The sequence below is a fragment of the Tasmannia lanceolata genome, unplaced genomic scaffold (genome assembly GCF_043159265.1).
Source record: "Tasmannia lanceolata isolate RefF3 unplaced genomic scaffold, GAP_Taslan_0.1 ptg000006l, whole genome shotgun sequence".
Taxonomy (NCBI): domain Eukaryota; kingdom Viridiplantae; phylum Streptophyta; class Magnoliopsida; order Canellales; family Winteraceae; genus Tasmannia; species Tasmannia lanceolata.
In genome coordinates, this window is record NW_027518683.1 from 13,774,721 (window position 1) to 13,794,742 (window position 20,022).

General features: G+C 38.5%; 2 protein-coding genes across 3 annotated transcripts; one reads left to right on the plus strand and one right to left on the minus strand.

Annotated features, from left to right (window-relative positions):
* Positions 1–43: 43 nt before the first annotated feature.
* Positions 44–10,951, minus strand: BIN4 (double-stranded DNA binding protein). The gene is made up of 10 exons (XM_077382387.1): positions 10,585–10,951; positions 9,755–9,986; positions 9,320–9,381; positions 9,036–9,086; positions 7,830–7,947; positions 4,978–5,024; positions 4,853–4,879; positions 1,538–1,613; positions 504–643; positions 44–338 (listed from the first exon to the last, which is right to left on the minus strand). Exons 1-10 carry the CDS (start codon positions 10,630–10,632, stop codon positions 237–239), a joined length of 903 nt encoding a protein of 300 aa, XP_077238502.1. The 5' UTR covers positions 10,633–10,951; the 3' UTR covers positions 44–236.
* A 2,813-nt stretch (positions 10,952–13,764) lies between these two features.
* On the plus strand, positions 13,765–19,810 carry LOC143879804 (uncharacterized). Of its 2 annotated transcripts, none has more exons than XM_077382393.1 (5): positions 13,765–14,153; positions 15,695–15,770; positions 15,941–16,043; positions 17,643–17,698; positions 19,408–19,810. In XM_077382393.1, the coding sequence occupies exons 2-5, from the start codon at positions 15,752–15,754 to the stop codon at positions 19,515–19,517; spliced, it is 288 nt and encodes a 95-aa protein (XP_077238508.1). In that variant the 5' UTR covers positions 13,765–14,153; positions 15,695–15,751; the 3' UTR covers positions 19,518–19,810. The 2 variants fall into 2 exon arrangements, with proteins under 2 accessions (XP_077238508.1, XP_077238507.1); XM_077382392.1 differs by having other exon boundaries at positions 13,767–14,153; positions 17,643–17,703.
* Positions 19,811–20,022: the final 212 nt, after the last annotated feature.

Sequence of the window (20,022 nt, forward strand, 5' to 3'; positions counted from 1 at the left end):
TGTTTTATTCCCATATAAATGACTTGTTAGGTTAGATAACATATCTCTTCAAAGGTCCCTCTTTTTTCTAGACCTCGTTGTAATTCACTTTTCTTTGGCTACTAGAATATCAGCATTTGAAAGAGTAAAATAAGACAATCCTGATTTGAATTCTTTTCCTCCTACCTTGTAAGGATGGAATGCAGTGGTAATTGAAGATAATAAAAACAATGTGAGAAAAGCAACATACATTCATTTCACTTCTTGGTTTTCTTTGCTTTCTTTGGAACTTTTGATTTTCTTCCCCCCTTCATAGGCGGCTTTCCTGCAGTTTTAGTTTTACCCTTCTTCTGCACACCCTGCATATAAGCTTCCATCAAATAAGGGCCTATGAACAATAACATTAATAGCAAAAAAAAAAAAGAACAATTGATGGGCGTCTCAGTTGACTAAGTTTCGAAATCGATTTGAGATACCCTAATCAAGTGGCAGCGCACAGGGATAAGGTTTACAGCATAGCATACCAATGATTTTTCAACCTTTCTGTTACTCTTTGGATCAGTCGCTTCTTCATTTTCATTTTTTTTATCACTCTGACGAGCAGATGCTTTATGAATTGTGTCTCCTTCCTCCTCTGAATCAAATGAAAATCCATCGAGGGTTCCTACTCAAAAAAGAAAACCTTAAGTGTTTTTAAGGCAAAATAGGTAGAAACAAAAACTTAAAAGGCCCTCTTTCGCAGAAAAGATTGTTGGACTCTGATTCGAAAAGATAAATTCGAATGCACATTCTCAAAAGGCAGCCTATGTCTTAATCACGCACTATTTAACTTAAAGCTTGTGGCAAATACAGTAATATGAATGTTATATGTGCCACAGTGTGAGTATACATGCCCATGTGGCCAGTTATACTAATGTATAAATTGTCAAGAAGGGAGTTGTACATATATTGTATGTATTCATGTAGAGTGGTGGTATTTTAGTCTTTTTCACATTAATTTAGTCTTGGGAACAGTAAATTACTGATCCAGTCCACATGCGTTCTGGTCATTTGGCAACCAGTTCATCTATATGAATAGCCAACCGAGTCTAACAATTATTATCAACTCAGCCCACACCCACACACATTGATTCGACTTATTTAAAGCCTTCTTGTGGTAAATAGCCAACAAAATGTGATCAACAATATGAAACCAAAATTGACGTCACCCATGTTCATCCATCAGTCAAACCTTCCAAGTAGAGATACTAACTTCATATGCATTACAACAAGGATTTCAGAGCAGAAGCGAAAATACTAGTAAGATGCAAAAAGATATATAGCAGAACACATTGATATCCAAATTCTTCAAAGAACCCACTAATACATAATCTCAGAACTACTAAGCCACATAAATGGGCCATAGGAATGATTTCTATGACTTGTAGATGATAAATAAGGTAAAAGATTGACTTTGAATTATTATTTTTGACGAGTAAAATATGCTAAATTTTGCAAATCAGTCAGAAGTCAGAACCCAGTTGACCATAAAGTAAAATCTTAAGGAAATGAGTCTTACCTTCAATCATTGTTTCAGACTCGTAGACATTAGAATGAGGTTTCAGTTGGATAAAATCATTCATGATGGCCTCTATCTGACCAAGAAAGACACAATTCTGAATCAATATAACTATAAAAATTGCTTCAGAATACAAAATCTGAGAAAAACTTGCCAGACACATCATGGTCAATTCCTTAATATCAAGAATGCAAAAAATCAAATTCAGCACTTAAACAAAGTGATAACCACATGAAGAAGAAATTGTTGGAGATTTTTGTCAAGAAATCTATCTTTAGGAATTTCTGTTAATATTAATTAATATAGGTATAATCTGTCAAAATAATAAAAGTAAATTAATCAAGAGAAAGGATAGAAATAGCCTATTTCAATGGATCGAGGCACGTCAGAAATGACGTTCTCTTAAGAGTCAAAACGCCCCCTCTGCATTGGGTTCACTGGCGTTTGGTTCCCAAGATTCAACCACCCTTCGGGTCTCTTCCGTGCAGGGAATTGATCCCATGAACTCGTCATGCCCGTATCGCAAACATCAATAAAGAATGAATGATCAAAATATGTGAAAACCAAGAATATGATGTAGGGGTTTTTCCAAGAAAGAAGATGGTGCATCCTCAAGAAGAAATCGTCAGGTCTCGGAGAGAAAGAAAACGTTTAAGAGTCTTACTTCTAAGGGAAGAGGTGGGTGAGATAATATAGGAAATGAATCCCTAAAATCTCTCCCACTACCCTTAACGTTTTTTTATGAGAGAAAGTAAAGGGATTAGACGTTTGGAAACGTCTCCTCATCCCTAAAATCTCTCCCACTCTTAACCGTTTCACATCCCCTATTCTCTCTAACGTTTTCCCCATTTGTAGCAAAACGTCTTTCATTAATAATTAATAAAATAATTTTAAAATTTAAATCAGTTACAACAGAAATGCAGTGACTATAATGCATCACAATAAAAGCAAGTACAATTCAAAAGTTATTGATACACTAGCTGAAAGGATACGGGTCAAATATCTGTAACAAAGCATTGAAGAGAATAAGACCGAGTCTATGTAGCAAGCACACTCCATATTCAGTTCTGGAGTGTGCTTGACCCCATTTTTACCATGGTTGCCTCTTCTCCAAAAAGCCTTTCTTTCCTCTCTCATTCTCCAAAGCCAATTCCCAAGTAGAGCACAGATAAAATTCTGTATATTACCAATTCCAAGGCCCCCTTCTGTTTTAGGGTTTGCAAACTGTCTACCACTTCATCGAGTGTTTTAAAATCCTTCCCTCCGAACCTTCATTGGATTTCCCATTCTATCGAATATGATCTCATGATTCGCATCACATTTCCTGTGGAGGTCTTGGGCAGACTATGTCTTGAGCTCCTCTCTAGCAAAGGCCCAAGAAATAATTGACCCTTGTCCCAACAGTTTACCAAATTATGACCATCTATCTTCTAACATCCAGCTGTTCCTTTCATCCACTTGCTAATGGAGTTAAGGATCACAAAACACGTTCATTTCTCCAAGATGGTAACAGTTCCATACCTCCAAGAGGGCTGATAAGGAATGTGGAAGGACCCAAGCTTGTCAAACATGTACAAAATCTGGGTCCTCTGACTCCTAACAAACCCACAGTGAAGGAGGATGGGGTTGCACGACTTGCTCCTTCAAATTACAGCACACATTTATTCACCATATGCTAGCTTTTCATTTTTGAGAATATCAAGGGTGTTAACTTCTTGATGTGCCACTGTTCAGCAGAAACCTAGGAATTTCGGAGTGAGAGCGCCACTTTCCAGATCTGAATCCAGTTGAAGGTCGTATGGTCTCCCTTCACCAAGCAAAGGAAGAAGGACCAGACATAAAATAAGCTTTAGAATCCAGGGCCCAAATCATTCTATCAGATAGCGAGAACAAAAAACAAACATTCTGAAGACGACAGCGAAGGGAAATAACTGACTTAATTTCCTCATCTTTGAAATTGAGACAGAAGGACCAAGACAAAACTATTCTACCCCCCACTCTCTCATAGCAGTCCATGATGCGGGTTCCTTTCTCACACACTAACCTATAAAGGTCGAGGTAGAAATGGCGCAAAAGGATATTAACAAGCCACAAGTCCTCCCAAAACTAAATTCTCTCTCCTCATCCCAACCTACCTAATGAAGGGATGAAAAAAACTCTTTGACACTACATTTACCCTAGATGACTCTTCAAAGAGCCTTTCTTGCCTCTACCATTCTCCAAAGCCACCTCTCAAGAAGAGCACAATTCCTATTTTGTATATCACCAATCCCAAGGCCTCCTTCCATTTTAGGGTTTGCGAATTGTTTCCCACTTCATCAAGTGTTTTAATGTTTTTCCTTCCTCTCTTCCCATAAGAATTCTTTTTGGAGTTTTTCAGTACTCTAGGCAACTGCCACAAATATCTTTAAAAGACACATAGAGATTGGAAACAACAAGTAGTGTTTCTTTCAAAAGGCGAATCGTTTTCACTCCACTCTAAGACTGGCTCGCACAATGCTTTGGAAGGAAAGCAAAGGCGTGAGGAAAGCCAAGGTAGGGGGAAGGGAGCCCTTCTGCTCTACATCCAGAAGCATCTGTGATCTCCTTTATTCTCCTCCATTGAGACAGCCAACGTTAGGCACTTCCCACCATTAATCTTGAGCCCAAACACTAGCTCAAACCACCATAACACATAATAAGATTGCTCACTTGGTCCTCCGAGTCATCACAATTCACAAAAAGAATCGTGTCATAAAGTAGGTAGGGAGACTGGAAAGAATCTCTTTGATAAGAGTTGATCTCCCCCAAAACAACAAGTAGTGTTTCTTCCAAAGGGCCAATCGTTTTTCACTCCACTCAAAGACTGGCTCCCACAATGCTTTGGAAGGAATGCAACAGGCATGAGGTAAGCCAAGGTCGGGGGAAGGGAGCCTTTCTGCTCTACATCCAGAAGCATTTGTGATCTCCTTTATTCTCCTCCGTTGAGACAGCCAACATTAGGCACTTCCTACCATTAATCTTGAGCCCAAACACTAGCTCAAACCACCATAACACATCATAAGATTGCTTACTTGGTCCTCCGAGTCATCACAAAAAGAATCGTGTCATACTAAAACTGTAAATGGATAACAGACACTCCACCCACTAGAGAGCTCCTCAACTCTAAATTAGCCTTCTTATCAGTCAAAAAGTAAATAAATAATTTGATCAATAAAAGGTCACGAAAATAACCATCTAATTTAAAATCAATAACTAATTTTAATTCACATGCTGAAAATGCATTATCAATAGGGAAGGATGGGGAATTTTAAACCATATTTTCAAAAGACGAACCTTTGCTTCTGTCTGACCAAAGCTAACCTGTATGAAAGGGGAAAAAACATATAATTAAAACGGGAATAAGTTTAGACTGTACAAAAATTTGACATCAGAGAATAAGATGAAGATGGATGACATACAATGCAAAATGTTCTGGAAGGAACTATTGTTGTCTTGTATATCATTCCTGTAATATTGAAATAATACATTCAGAAGAATGGTATGGATGCAATGGTGGACGGTGCATATTAGAGACTTACATCAATAAAAGGCAAATAAAAAACTGTGATTGGAATGCTAATAAAAAACTAAAAACAACGAAGCTAACAAAGAAAATAACAAATTATAAAAATAAAGTTAACAAACAAAAGTGGAGCATACCAATAAAGAATAAACTCAAAGTCTGAGTGACTATAAAATAGAGAGGCAGTGGACTTTCTTCTAGACTACTTTTCCATTTAATTGTGTTGGATCAATTTCAGTGAGATGGAGATTCCAGAATCTATAAAAAGAAATCTAAGGGTATGGACCTCCCCAGACGGCAATCTTAATGTCGCCGATTTACCTTATAGTCCACACTTCTTCATCTAATATATGTTAAATCTATGAACGGACATCTAAGGCTATGGACCTACCCAGCCGGCAATCTTAATGTAGCCGATTCACCTTACAGTCCAAAGTCCAAACTTCTTCATCTACTGTTTATTGTGACAACGGACGCATAATAAGTATGTATCATCTGTTCTTATCAAATTAAATCAACTCTTTAGATCTGCTGCCATTCAAACTATAAAACAAAAATAAAAAATCCACAATTGACTCCGCACTTATTCTTTTATCATATATTGTGAATGCGGTAGTACGCTTATCTTATTATCATTGTAGTTAGTTGGTCAATTAATAAAATGGATTCAATATGAATCCCATTCAAACATTCAACAAATATGTCCCTTCTTATCCACCAAAGGAAACAAGGGCTTAGGCTTTCAAAAAATACACTAGTTGATTTTAGGAAAGGTCATCATAATACAAGAAGCATTTTGTACAAATCCTTGACCACACAAAAATGAGTGTTGCATGGTGTTTGCACATGATTTGACTAAGTCCCTTTCCTCCGACTTTCTATGTATAGGCATCAGCACATTCAAACGTCACAACTCAATTGACCAAGACAAAGTTTTCTTTCCATTGAGAGGCAAACCCCCACCTACAGGTCACCCTTACAGGGGCTAAAGAGGTTAATTTACTGTCACGCTCATCATAAGCCAGAATACCTCAAAAAGGATAAGCTCATCATCCAAAGCCATTACGCCACGATGTTCATCCTGCAGTTGTTCAGACCTCTCATACCATGACAGCTTGTCAAGGTATCACATTGTGCATGACAAACGTCAACACTCTCTTTTGTCGAACGACGACCATCAGTGACTTTTCTTCCACATTACAATGCCGTGCCTGACAAGCGTGTCACATGCTGGGTACATGTCTGTACCATCATGAGTACGAGTGTCGTTGTTCCCATGGGACTGCCTACAACTTCATCCCACATGGCACAACGAGCAGGTAGAACGTTCGGAAGGCTTGTGAGATCATTGATTCGGCCAACTCTAATAAGCTTGGGACCTAAAACACCGAATTTGCCTGACTAACCAATACGCAAGATGACAATCAGGCAACCTTGATCCTCAAAAAAGCTTAAAGGAAGCAACAACTAAAGGCCAGATTGATTTTAGTCTCAGCCAGAGTTTTCTTTTAAGTTTAGAACTCAAGGTCCTCAATCCTTCCTCTCGGAGGTCAGCAGCCTCCTCGTCTGCATGCTGGCCCGCGATCAGTTTAAGACAATGTCATTTATTTATGACAGTGGTTAAAGGTCCTCTCCTAACTAATCTTCCAAAACAAGGATGGCAAGGGAGCCATCACAAAAGGAAGGCCTGACAATAGGAGATATGTATGTTAGCCATTGGAGGAAATCAATGCCACGGGAAATGGTAAGAAGAGAAGAGGGGGGGGGGGGGGGGGGGGGGTGTTGTCATCTGTCATTGGAAAGTAATCCCTACGAAGTTTTCGCAGAAACGGGGACAGAGAGAACAAAAAATGCATACAGTTTAAGGAAAAGAATAGGCCTTTGAAGGGATTGGAAAGGAAGAAATAGTCAAAGGGAGACCTAATGATGGACATAGAAATATAGCGTCAAATGATTGTTCCCTTTTCACCTCCTACCCCTCTTCACATTCCCTTCCTTCCCTAGCCAATACCCTATTAGTAAGGGGAGTCAACTAGAACAGGCAGAGCGCATCCATTACACCCCGAGAAGCCAAGCTTCATAGGTTATTAAGTCGAAACACAATAGAACTTCTTCTTAGTTTCTCCCTGCTACCCACATTGCACTGCACTTCTCTACCCACTGTCTAGGGGTGGTTATTCGGTTATAACCGAATAACCGAATTGTGGTAGAAAAAGAGGACAAAAAGGAAAATCTCGGTTTGGATCGGAGGGCTAGGATCATCCGATCGAAATGATTTTTTGAGCACAACCTAATTAAGTTGTGATCAATCAAATGGATGGTTTAGATCATCCTACGGAGTGCACAAATAGCACTTTTTTTTGGGAAAAAATGGTTTTCATCCATTTTTTTTTTTTTTTTTGAGATAACCGAAACCGAATAACCGAATTTCCAAAAAAAGAAACGAAACCGAACCGACCGAACCAATTTGGTTCAGTTCGGTTATTCGGTTAGAACCGAATAATTAACACCCCTACCACTGTCTCACACTAGAACCTAGAGAAACATGTTTTATATGTTTGACAAAGTAAAATACAATATCTTCTTAGTTTCTCCCTGCTACCCACATTGCACTGCATTCCTCTAGCTACCATCTCACACTAGACCCCAAAGAAACAAGTTTTACATTCTGAAAAAGTAAAATACAATAGAACTTTGGTTCAGCAACCATCCCAAAAGACAAGGTAGACAAACCATGATGCTTCATACCTTTCAAATCTAAGAGCATTTCATGATTCCCAGTTGGGGCATTAGAAATTACCACTCTCCCAACGGCACCCACATCACCACTCATGTCTATAGATTCTCCATCACATTCAACAAGTACCTGCATATAGTGTACAGATTCACACCAGATTTAAGCAATCAAAGTAAGGCACGGAATAAATGGATATATAAATTATAAACCAAAATGGCCTCTGTCCCCAAAGAAATCCTTCCTAGTACACAAAAATGTTACTATCAGGTTTCAAAAGGTAGAGAAACCATTATCCAACATGTACAACAATTTGTCCAAAATGTATTTTTCCTTATCTGATGTCCTATAAACAATAATGGCAGTGACATTTCAAACAAATGAGGTGATTCTGGTAAAGATATTTTGCTCAAGATTACCAACAAGGTCTAGATCATATTCAATGAGCAAGTAAATAAGCTAGTAAGGATTTGCTTTATATTTGTCCTGGGAATTTGCATTATCACCAACAGGCTCTGATCAAAGCCCGTGATTGCTTGACGCCATACATGGCCAGGATGTATTGGAATTTGGAACCAAAACATGCATTGTCTTTCCCATTCTCACAATTGCTATGCGCCACATGACACCCCATGGGAAATCAACGGAGCATCAAAATTATAGTTCATCCAACTAGTACATGTGGCATGGGTATGGCTTGCACCCTTAATGCCTACCATGGGTACCACCCCCATTTTTAAGTGCCTAGAATAATATAGGCTTCAATATAAAGAAGATAGAAATTGCTGAGTGCTGCTATTGCAGAAACAAAGTAGCTTGCTGTCAGTTTACCCAAACAAATAACCATGGAGTAAGGAATATCAGATAATGTGTTTCCATATTTCAATGAGAAGTCTTGAGAGAAGGTTGTGGAATTCTAAATATTTGAAAATTTCACAAATATATGGATGGTGGACTTGACAGATCTTCAAAATGATGTGGATCGCTCCCAAATGTATTCTCTATGACATTATTTTACGATACAAGATGGATGAAACTTGAAAATATCACAGCAAATAAAATAAAATTCAATAGACAAGAAGCCACCATATATGCTTATCATGGTTCACAAGAGAAAGATGTGCAACAGTAAGCATGCACAGCAGATAGATCACAATCTATTTCACAAGAAATGGAACATTTAACTCAATCATCTATCAACCATAGTGCAAAAATATTACCTTTGAACGTTGAATTTTCTCAGACAACACCAAAGGCAATGTTGAGGAGACCTGCAAATCATGAGAAAATTAAGTCATCTGATTTGTTTTTTGAATTCGATATAGCAAAGACCAATCATAGATGCCATAAACACTGGAAAACTAAATTCTCCAATTACCAAAAACCGCTACAGCAGGATGTAATTAACGAATTGAATAATCTTGAATGGGTAATTCAATTCAAGTAGCTCATGTATCCACCGTCAGTTAGATAACGATTCTCAGATAAGAGATAAAAGCCTTACACGAGTTTCTGCGTGCTTCTCCAAAATTTCGTCCTCACCTGCTTCCCCCTCGTTTCCATCGTCTGTATCACCATGGAAGATAACATAAAATGGAACTTGGAATATAACATAGAGGAGAATCTAGAAAGGAATATGAGACCTAGTTTTTAGCTACATCCAATCGATTCTAAAAGCTGAATGACATGATGACAGTTCCAAAAGGCTTTTCTCATTTCAAAGGGTTGGCTGGTTTCTTATTAAGGCCCTGGTCATACAAGATTATAACATCCGATTGTGAGTGCCAAACCAAATATTGGAGTCAAAATTACATTTAAATTTGAATCCAATTATCGGTTTGGTACACACAATCGGTTGTCACCATCGGTTTACATGAACAAAAATGTAATGAATCGTGTGCTTCCAATCAAATAGCATCTTTCTACCGTATAGATATACCTTCTCTTAGATTATGATTCTCTAGTTGCTTTTTGTTTTTTGAGGCCTTCGGTTTCCGAGCCTTGTTGACGGGAGACTCTCCTCCACTATCAACAAAAATGGCCTCCTGATTCTGATCTTGATCTTGCAATTTATCTAGTACTTCGTGATTGGTGTCCGATGCCCTTATCGGGCTATTAATGGGAGAAGAATCAGAAGATGAAGACAGTGCCACAAATGGCCTAGTCGGCGCCTGTTGAACAAAGTAAATCCTTGAAATTAGTCTGGGGGCAAAATTTATATGTAAAAAGTTGAAAGCCAGCGAACTTGTATTTACTTACTCTTCAGTAAGAGGGAAAAGAAAACCAAAGTTATAATACTATGCCTCAATAAGGAAAGTGCAATTCAAGACATGCTACTAAGCTAGACTCTACAATAATGTCAAGAACTAGAAACCCAATTCACATGGTTACAAATTTGCAAAGCTATGGTGATAGATCAAAGGGATAAATGAAACTGCTTACAGGAACATGCAATTGATGTCATGTCTTTTTCCGTTTACCAGTTGTTAGAAAATAAAAAATTTAAAACCAAAAAAAACCCAAGTCATAGGTTTAATTATTTGCAGGGTTAGACTAAGAAATCAGGAGATTAAATGCAATTTCTTACACAAATACTACCTCAATTGAAAGAAAAAAAAAAATCTTACCCAGTAATCAACATAAAAAACAGCAAACTAATAATAATGACAAATAAATAAAAAGATTAAAAGAGTTGCATTAAGAGATAGGATAGTGGCAACTGATAACATGAAGATGAAATTGATTTAATGAGGGGAAAAGAGAAATCACCTGAAAACAGCGCAACCAATCTGGAGAGTCTTCGCGGGAGCTACCCATTCTTCTGCCCTTTACAAGCAACAGGTTTTTGCCGCTCACCTTGCCTATTAGACTTTTTGGTTTTAGAACTTTCAAAGCAATTAAAGATTAAGGAGGGGTATTTTCGTCTATATAATAAGTAAAGCTGATTCATAGCCTCCAATCGGTTTCAGTATGATCCTGACCGTTCTCCATGGTGGGGCCTTGATTGGATGGTGATGATGGGCCCTGCGCTTTGGTAGATTCTCATCATCAAACATGATCCCATTTTTTATTTTATGGCAAACTAGAAGCAGTGATAAATCTACCCCCTAATATCTTAAATTGACCCCATATCTCTCTCTGCTCTCTCTCCTCTCTCTAAGCACTGCCCTGTATTGGGGTTGATTTAAGGTGTATGGGGGTGGATTTAATCGACCCCCATATATCTTAAATAGACCCTATTTTATGTAAATTGTTAGGACATTGAATAAAGTTGCCATCTGCGTTAAACACCGTACAAGTCTACAACCATACCCAACACGAGATAGCATTCCTTCAACTCTGGCCCAAACCGAGCCTCGGGTTGAGGATGGCCAACCCTAACCCAACCCACGTCTAAATCTCTCAGCCCTAACCGAACTCATCTAACCTAAAAATCGGGTTGCCAGACAGAAAAATACAATGACCCAGAGAAAATCAAGATAAAAATTAGAGGATAGATGTCAGGCCAGGTTGCCAAGGCCTCAACCATGACCCAACTCGAAAGTAAATTGGGTTAGCTTTTCCCAACCAAACCCAAGGAAATGTCATCCCAACCCGAGCCAAAATCGAGTTGAAACTATCGGGTTCGGATTGAGACCGGCCGAAGTTGCACCCCTAGGTGTGGTCTTGTGTAAAGCTACCCAGCTACCCTTTCCTTTTCTTTTTCTTATTTTCCTTTAACCTTTGTTTGGTTGCTTGAACTGTTAGGTAGAAAAAAATTCTTCTCAAGCTTATTTTTGGTTCCTAAGTTTATTTTTGTTCCTGGGGTTATCTTGGGATGGGATGAAAAGACAATCATTACAAAAAGTGGGATTAAAAATTTCACCCCACAAGTAATCATTACAAGAGTGGGATTAAAATAAACCTAGTGCTAAAAGGCAACCAAACATGGGATGGGACCAAAATTTAACTTACTCTCCCACAAAACTCCCAGGAACAAAAAAAACCCGGCAACCAAACATAGCATTATAGAAGAAGATGGAGTTGAAGTAGGGGTGTCCGTCAATGGACCTAGAGGGTTTCTATGGATGCAAAGGATCCAAATGCTAATGGATAGGATTTGGGTACAGCAACTCGATATCCGAATTGTACTACCCATTGGATCCATATCCTAAGGTCTGGAATTATTTTGGATTGTAGCCTAGATGGCTAGACATAGCCACAAAATCCTATGGAGCTTCCTAGATCCAAATGGCAGCATCAATGTACAAAAACACCCTTTACTAAAAGCTACAAATAACATTTCATCCTTCCAACTTTTCATTTTAATAACACTTCTCCCTTCTATCTTCCCTCCTCCTTCCCCTAATCACGAGCACTAACTATGTACAACGTAAGTAAGACTTAGGACACTCCAATTGGCGAACTAATTCGAAATGGATAATGGCCTGTACTAAGAAAGTAGTATTGTAGTGCTCCAGGAAGGAGGGACCAAGACATCGTAAAATCAAGAAACCTTGAGGAGAGGAGTATTTTTATATGGTGTCTAATCAAGGAGGCAACTGTCATACCCGCATCACGTTCTGTTCCGCAAGTGCCTCCATATACCTTCGTCTAGTGGGTCCCATTATGGATGGAGTGATAGACGTTGTCCTAAGTTCCCCATTTGAAGAAATCCTAACTCACATATTTGTGGCTCGTGGGATTCAGCCTCTAGCTAAATCTTTAAGTGATTATTGAACTCAAAATTAAGGCCCTGTTCATTTGAGATCATGATAACCGATGGTGAGCCTCCGAACCGATTATTGGACTTAAAATGAATGTAATTTGAGTCTAATCCGGAGGCTCACCATTGGTCTTCATAATCTAAAACGAACAGTACCTGAGAGTATTTTTTGAGTCTGATAATCAGTTATGGACTCAAAATCAATTCTGAAAATCCAAAACAAATAAGGCAAAAGTTTAGGAGGTTTTATACGATGTGAGGGCATGGAGTCCGGCAGCATTTTTTTAGAAAGTACAGTGGGGACTACTTCTTAGGATGATCCAAATTGTTCATTTGACGGGCAATCAGTAACTAGGCTGTACCTCCTAAATCATATCCATAGGATGATCCTAACCCTCCGATATGAAAAGGGTCCGCCATTATAGAAACCTCTAAGATAGGAGAGTTGGGATCATCCTATGGAGATGATTTACAGGAATGGCCTATTTGCGTTGTGGCCCATCAAATGAATGGTCTAGATCAGCCTGAGAGGTGGGCCCCAAGACTTCATAGGCGCACAATGTATAAAATCTCAAGGTTTAGATACTTTCCCAGATAAATAAAGCCATGGATATGAGAAATCTATCTCTCTCCCTCTCACACACACGCGCGCGCATGGTCGCGTGCATCTTGTTAGTTAAGGTTATTTAGAGAGAGAAAGAGGAGAGAGATAGACACATGGGGAGTCGATTTATCCAAACGGGGAGTCGATTTATCACTGCCCTATTTAAAATCATATAAATGTAATGTTCCCTTTAACTATCAAATACCTTATGAATGTAATTGTCCTTATCTATTTCTTTACTTTTGTGCTATATATAACCCAAAAACTTGGGTGCCTCGAGATTATTTAAAATCTCATACAAATGTAAATATCTTTTGTGGCTATCAAATACCATACATTTTTAAGATATAGATTTTTTTGCCCAAAAGAATCGAGTCATAAAAGAATATCTATATTCTTCGAGCAAAATATTTTTCGTTATATTCACTCCTTTTCTTCCCCGGGCCACCCCTTGTAGTATAAAAAGAGATCACTCTCAACCGTTCATTTCGCAGACGTGTCGTTATTGACTCCGTAGATCTTTCAGACGCAACGTGGTTCATCCTGTTTCTTCTCATCTGGTCTAGTCTATCGTCTCAGTATGAGGGGTATTTTCGTCATTAAAAGTAACCAGCGGCTATAAGGATAAAGATTGGAGACACTCGTTTCCCATTGTCGTTCTTTGGCAAGCAGGTGGAGAAAAGTTGGAGAGCACACTCTCCTTCTTTCTCCCTCTGCGCTTTTCCCGGTTTATATCTTTATTGAGCTAGATTTTTAGGGTTTTCTAGTTTCAGATCCAGATTTAGGTCTGAAAATTGCGTATAATTACTTTGATTTATTTGGAGTTCTGAAACAAGATTTGTTTGAAGAGATTCCTCTAATTCTTCTCCAAGTTAGGGTTTTGAAGACGATTTGGAAAACAAGGAGCTAGATCTGGTCCTTTCCATGGAAAATTTATGATTTTTGCTGGTATATTTAGGCTTTTGTGAAGATATAGGGTGGAATTAATTAGAGAGGAGATCGAGATTTCGTACTTTCGTTAGTAGTAAGGTGACAATTTCCTTTTTATTTCTTGAATTTTTTTAATTAAGCTTCTTTACTGTTCAGATTTTTATTTCTTTTTGCTCTTATGTTATTCAATTTTAGCAGAGGGACTTCTTTGGATGCTTTACTGCTTAAAGGCATTCGTCTTGCATTGTTTTTTATTTTTATTTTTTCGAGTTATTTTTGTTTGAGGATTGAAGCCGAGGACTTGAAAAAGTTTCTCAATTTCTGTAAGGGCCCGTTTAGACACCTCATGCATTTGTATTTTGATTTGGATTTGAGTTTTGCATACAGCATACATCAATCATCTTCGTGATCAATTTTTAAGAGAGAGAGAGAGAGAGAGAGAGAGAGAGAGAGAGAGAGAGAGAGAGAGAGAGAGAGAGAGAGAGAGAGAGAGAGAGAGAGAGAGAGAGATGGAGGGAAGGAGGGATGTCTCGCTGCTGCCGGAGCAACGGTGAGGAGCAGCGACGGTGAAGGAAGTTGCCACAAATATTGATTTCCAAATAATGTCTCGCAGAACAGATTTTCTTGAACACAAAATATCCGAATTTTTTGCACCGTTGTAGCTGATTTGGAAATCTGAGGATCTGATCCAGTTCAAAATATCAACTAAATCCAAATCTAAATCTTCTGGGTATCCAAACGTGGCCTAAATTCTTGAACTTTATTTGAAGTGCTTGACGTTGGTGCTGAATTCCGCTCCGTGGTTGGTGCTTCGGTAGAGCTCCGATCTGCGCCTGCGCTCAAAGAAAATGCCTTAGGGTCCTGGAGTTTGGACTCCTGGAAACCACTCGTCAGAAATATGCACGCAAGCAGGAAATCCAAGTAATAGAGAAGCATGCTAACAATGCTTGTGAATTGTGTCAGATGCCTACTTTCATAGGAGATGAGTCTTAGGTAGTGTGAAGGACTTGCCTTTATGGGAGTCTTTCCTTATTTGTCAACTTCCCTATGGAATCGGTTTCCATGTTTATCCTGGAGAACTTGAGGTCCTTTACGGGACTCGGTTTCTATTTACATAACCGAGCTTTTAGGAGGGTTGCCTCAGACTAGGTGCCATGTGTTCGGCACTCAGTTGGTGGATGGATTTTATTTGAAGTGCTGGATAATTTATATGAGCCGAGCTGTTGGAATAATTTCTTGACCTGGACTTGCTTGATTTTAGCAGGGGCATTGAAATGAACCATATGAGTGTTGTAAGATACATGATCATGTTACACTAATTTCAGGAAGATACATGATCATGTTAGAAGAATTCATTGATAAAAAATATAAAAAAATTAGCTTTTACTGATCATGAAAAGGCACATTTAAAAAAAGCAATTAGATTGACTTGAATTGTACCAACTGAGAGCAGATAGTTTGCTTTCTTTTCATTTTTCATCTTCTTTTTTACAGTTTTGTCTGGAAATCCTATCAAAGAAACTTTGATTTTAGATACTATATCCATTTCTTGCTTCATTTGAATTCAAGGAAATGGTCCCCAACACATCTATTTATTGAAACTATTTTTTGCTTCATCTAAATTGATGCATTTTATGCAGAAAACCATATTCCGAGGGAACAATTTATACTTTTTTTCATCCTGGGGTTCTAGGCTTATGCTGGAGAGCATGGAAGGTTTTTATTCTCTTCTTTACCATTCTACGATTGTGATTATTCCTATTACTCAAGAAAAAACACAAACCCACTAAAATTGTTCTTTTTTTAATCATTTTCCCTAATGGAAACACACTTATCTAATCTTCTGCTCTCTTTTACCATGATCTATGATGCAAATGTGGACGAAGAATTTGAGGAGTGGAAGAAACTGAAGACAGCTGTAATGATGGAGAAATGTCGCTGCCGGAATGAAGGGGTTGTATGTCCAAAACCAAGGAAAGGATATATGAGGTCTGTCTATCATCCTTTATTATTTCAGTGGAAAATGACTGAAGCTTCCTGATTTGGATATGACTTGAATCGTTTAAAATATGAAAAATATTCCTAGATGCTCTTTAATGATTATTTACTTAAACTTCTATATCAACAGGAATAAACTAAGGCTTGCTTCATTGTTAACAAGAGTAAAACTTGTGGTCATGCTTTTAAACTAGACCTCCAAGTTCGACTAGAAGTAGGCCTGAGTTTGATTCGATTTGAATTTTGGGCATGTGCTTAATTGATTTCCAAATCCAAGTAGCTTATGTTTCACTCCAGTATTTTTTCCTCAAAAAATGTTTAGTCCAACATTTGTAAAACTAATAAGCGGGCATGGGCGATGCTTGTAGGAGGAGACGTCACAACTATATTTTTTGAGCATTTTTTGTGTGAAGTAATGTGATGTGTCTTGGAGAAAGTGGACTTAACTAATTAAAGTTCATAAAAATAACTTAGTTTCAAAACTCCCTTGCGTCATCGTGGACTCTCAAAGTCGATTCCCTTTTACCTTGGTTGTGTTCTTGTACGATTCTGCATTTTGCCCATAAAGTCACTCAAAACTCTTTTGACTCTCTCGAGTTATGACCATGTCAACCAAGTACTCCGCCGCGTCAACCGAGTACTCAACCGTGTCGTGCTGAGTCGACTAGTATTTGTTTTGGCCGCGTTTTGACCTGCATCCTCTTTTTTTTTTTTTTGAATGGTAAAGATTGATTCTGATAAAGAAAAATGAGACCGAGGGGGTCCCGCAATTACAAAGATACAATAAGCATGAAACAGAGAAAAAAAAAGAAACGATACTTAGGGTCCCTCTGGGAAGAAGAAAATCAAAGAGTTCCAATCTCTCGTTAGAGACCCCCTCTCTAGCTAATCTGTCCGCCTCTCCATTGGCCGAGCGACTGATGTGGGAAAAAGATATTGGCGCCATCCCAATCTGGTCTTTGATTACATAAAAAAATGGGGCAAATCTCCAAGGGGCTTGATGTGGTCCTTTGAGCCATCTGATCACGTTTAGTGAGTCCCCTTCAATTACCACCTTGTTCCCAAGCAACTTAATTCCCTGGTGAATGGCTCGAATTTCCGGTTCATTCGCATCTGCTCTACCAATTGAACCCGAGGACACCCATTTTACTCCCCCATGTTCATCTCTTAAAATCCCTCCAATGCGGCCTGGATTTCCCATGCTAGAGCTGTCAAAATTAAGTTTCAAAAACTTGCTTCCGCATTTTAAAACAGTGAAAAATAAGATGCTTGCCATCCGTTTCTGCATTTCTCTAGGAATAGTTTTAGGCATTATGTTTGCAAATGAAACACGCTTCGCCGCAAAGAACTAGGGACCTTGCCTCTCTCTGGTTGCGGTGAGTTGAATGTGGCCATCTCATTATTAATCTTTCTGTAATGGATCAAAGGCAATGCTGCTGACTAACTCAGCCATTGGAAGGCGATTCTTAACCATACGAATTTCATACAATATAAAAGTAGTGATACAGATTATGAATGTTGTGGATATTGAATTTTCATTCTGTCTGTTGCAAAGTGACCTTTACTATGCACAATGGCTAAAATATCCAGGTATAGCGGAGAGAACATCGAGGCAAAAGTCGGAGCAGAGCTCTCAGATATCATAAGTAAGGTGTGTTTGTAGACTTCCTCTTGCATTTTCTCATGAATGAAAATTGTGATTTTTGTAGTTGTCTGTTAGTAAACTTCTTGCCGAGAGAATAAATGAAAAAGAAGTTGCTATATGTCCTATGAATTTTTTTTACTTGCCCTAATGATTGAGCAATCAAAGATCTGTTCATGTATTTCGATTTTTTTTAAAAAAAAAATTTAGCTGAGTCTTTAGCTATTTCTAATGTCCAATCAATTTACCCGATTCTTAAGCCATTTTAACTGAAGCTTAATTAAGATGTTGGTTGGGTGTAATTTGGCATCGTCCTGCCGTCGTATTAAGTTTGATTTCATAGGTTGTAATTCTAATCTGTCCACAATTTTTAATTCTAAAAATGGAGAAAATTAGGAGAACAGCATTGGTATCCACACACCCATTCCTCAATCACGGCCCCTGTTTCTTCTTTTTACACTCCCGTAGTTAGGTGCTGAAGGCTGTTGCAATGCTCAGAAAATATATCAACAACCAATGAAAGAAGTGTTTACTAAATAAGGAGTGCTATTGTCAAAACAAGGGACACATATATCATTTCCTCTTGAAAAAATACCAAAAAAAAAGAAAGATGTAGCAGATATTAATACAACTTAACTCAACTCAACCAAGCCTTTGTCCCAAACTAGTTGGGGTTGAGAAATGAATCCTTTAGAAAATTTTCATGAAGGAGGTGAAAGGATCTACCCGGCTCAAATTGACTAAGTCTAATCCTTACACTAGTTGGGTTCGTCTACATGGATCATTTTCTTCCATTCTCTCCTATCCAAGGTCATGCTCTTTGTTATGTTCCTAGCCCTCTAGTTTTTCTTCACTGTTTCTACCCAAATTGGTTTTGGCCCTTTTTACTCCATCAACTTGGCACGGGTCACTTCTTCTCATTGGAGCATCCAAAGGCCTACATTGGATATGCCCAAACCATCTTAAGCGGTTGCTCTCTCATCTTCTCCTTAATTGGTTCCACCCCCACCTTTTTACGGATGTCTTCATTTTTAATTCGATATAACCTTATGTTGCCACACATCCATCTAAGCATTTGCATCTTCGCTACACTCATCTTATGCACATGCTGCTTCTTGGTGACCCAACATTCTGAGCCGTACAGCATGGTTGGCCTCACAGTTGTCTTATAAAACTTTCCCTTCAACTTGGTAGGTATTTTACGGTCGCACAGAACTCCTGAAGCATGCTTCTACTTCAACCAACCTGCTCTTATTTTGTGGTTAACATCATCTTCAATCTCTCATTCTTTATGTAGGATTGAACCAAGATAGCGAAAGATATCCCTCTTAGGTACCTACTGTCAGTCATATTTACTATGGAGTTAAAATTCTGCCAGAAATTATTAATGAGCTTAGACCCTGCTTGGATTGCAAGAAAAACATTTCCTAATGTTATCATATATTGAAGTTCCCTCTAAGTAGAAATTGAATAGGGATTGTTGAACATCTTTTTTTTTATTGTGCGTTTGTGTGAAAAAAAAATTGGAAGTAGAAATATTTTAACTTTCCAAACTTTTCCAGAAAATTCCTGCAATCCAAACAGGCCTTGAGGAATTTGCCTCTCCCCATCTACTTTTCTCTCTAATCTGCAGTATATGATCTGCCCAAATACATACTTGCTTCAGGATAACCAAAACCAGTTCTGTTAGTAATTTTTCTTTGTTTTTTGCAGGCTTCTCCACCCTACTACTCAGTTTCTCCACCCATTCGTGCAAGCAACCCGCTTATACAAGACACCCTTTTCCAAGAGCAAAGGGTCTCACAAAGCCCCATTTCTGTTAGCGGCTTAGTTATCGGCAATCGGAGCCGTAGTATTCGGTGTGTCTCTACAGTGGTCTGAAATCTTTTGCAGGAAGCGTCTTTTGTGCCCCTCCCATGAGAAATGCAGGTGTGACTCTCGCTGCAAATTGTACATAGCTTCTTTCCTTCTCATGATTTTGATCTGAAGCGTTGTTAGTCCATATGTTGTTGGCTTTCAAATGCAGTATGTAAATATTTAGACATGTTGTTTTGTAACTTGATCTGAGCCATATAGCAGTCTGTGCTAAACAATATGATGTTTCAGATTTTGCAGAGACGTATTACTCAACTATATTATATAACTCAAATGCTCAAATGCAGCTTTAAAATACTGTTTGAGAAATGTTGTGGTGACTTGCTATTGTGTCAACCAGCAGAATCCTTAAACAAGACTTGATGGATTAAGAGCTTAGGATCATCCAACCAATGTATTCTCAGCTGCATCTGGCCTGACTTATGGTTGCCGGTCCGATCAACGATCTTGTGC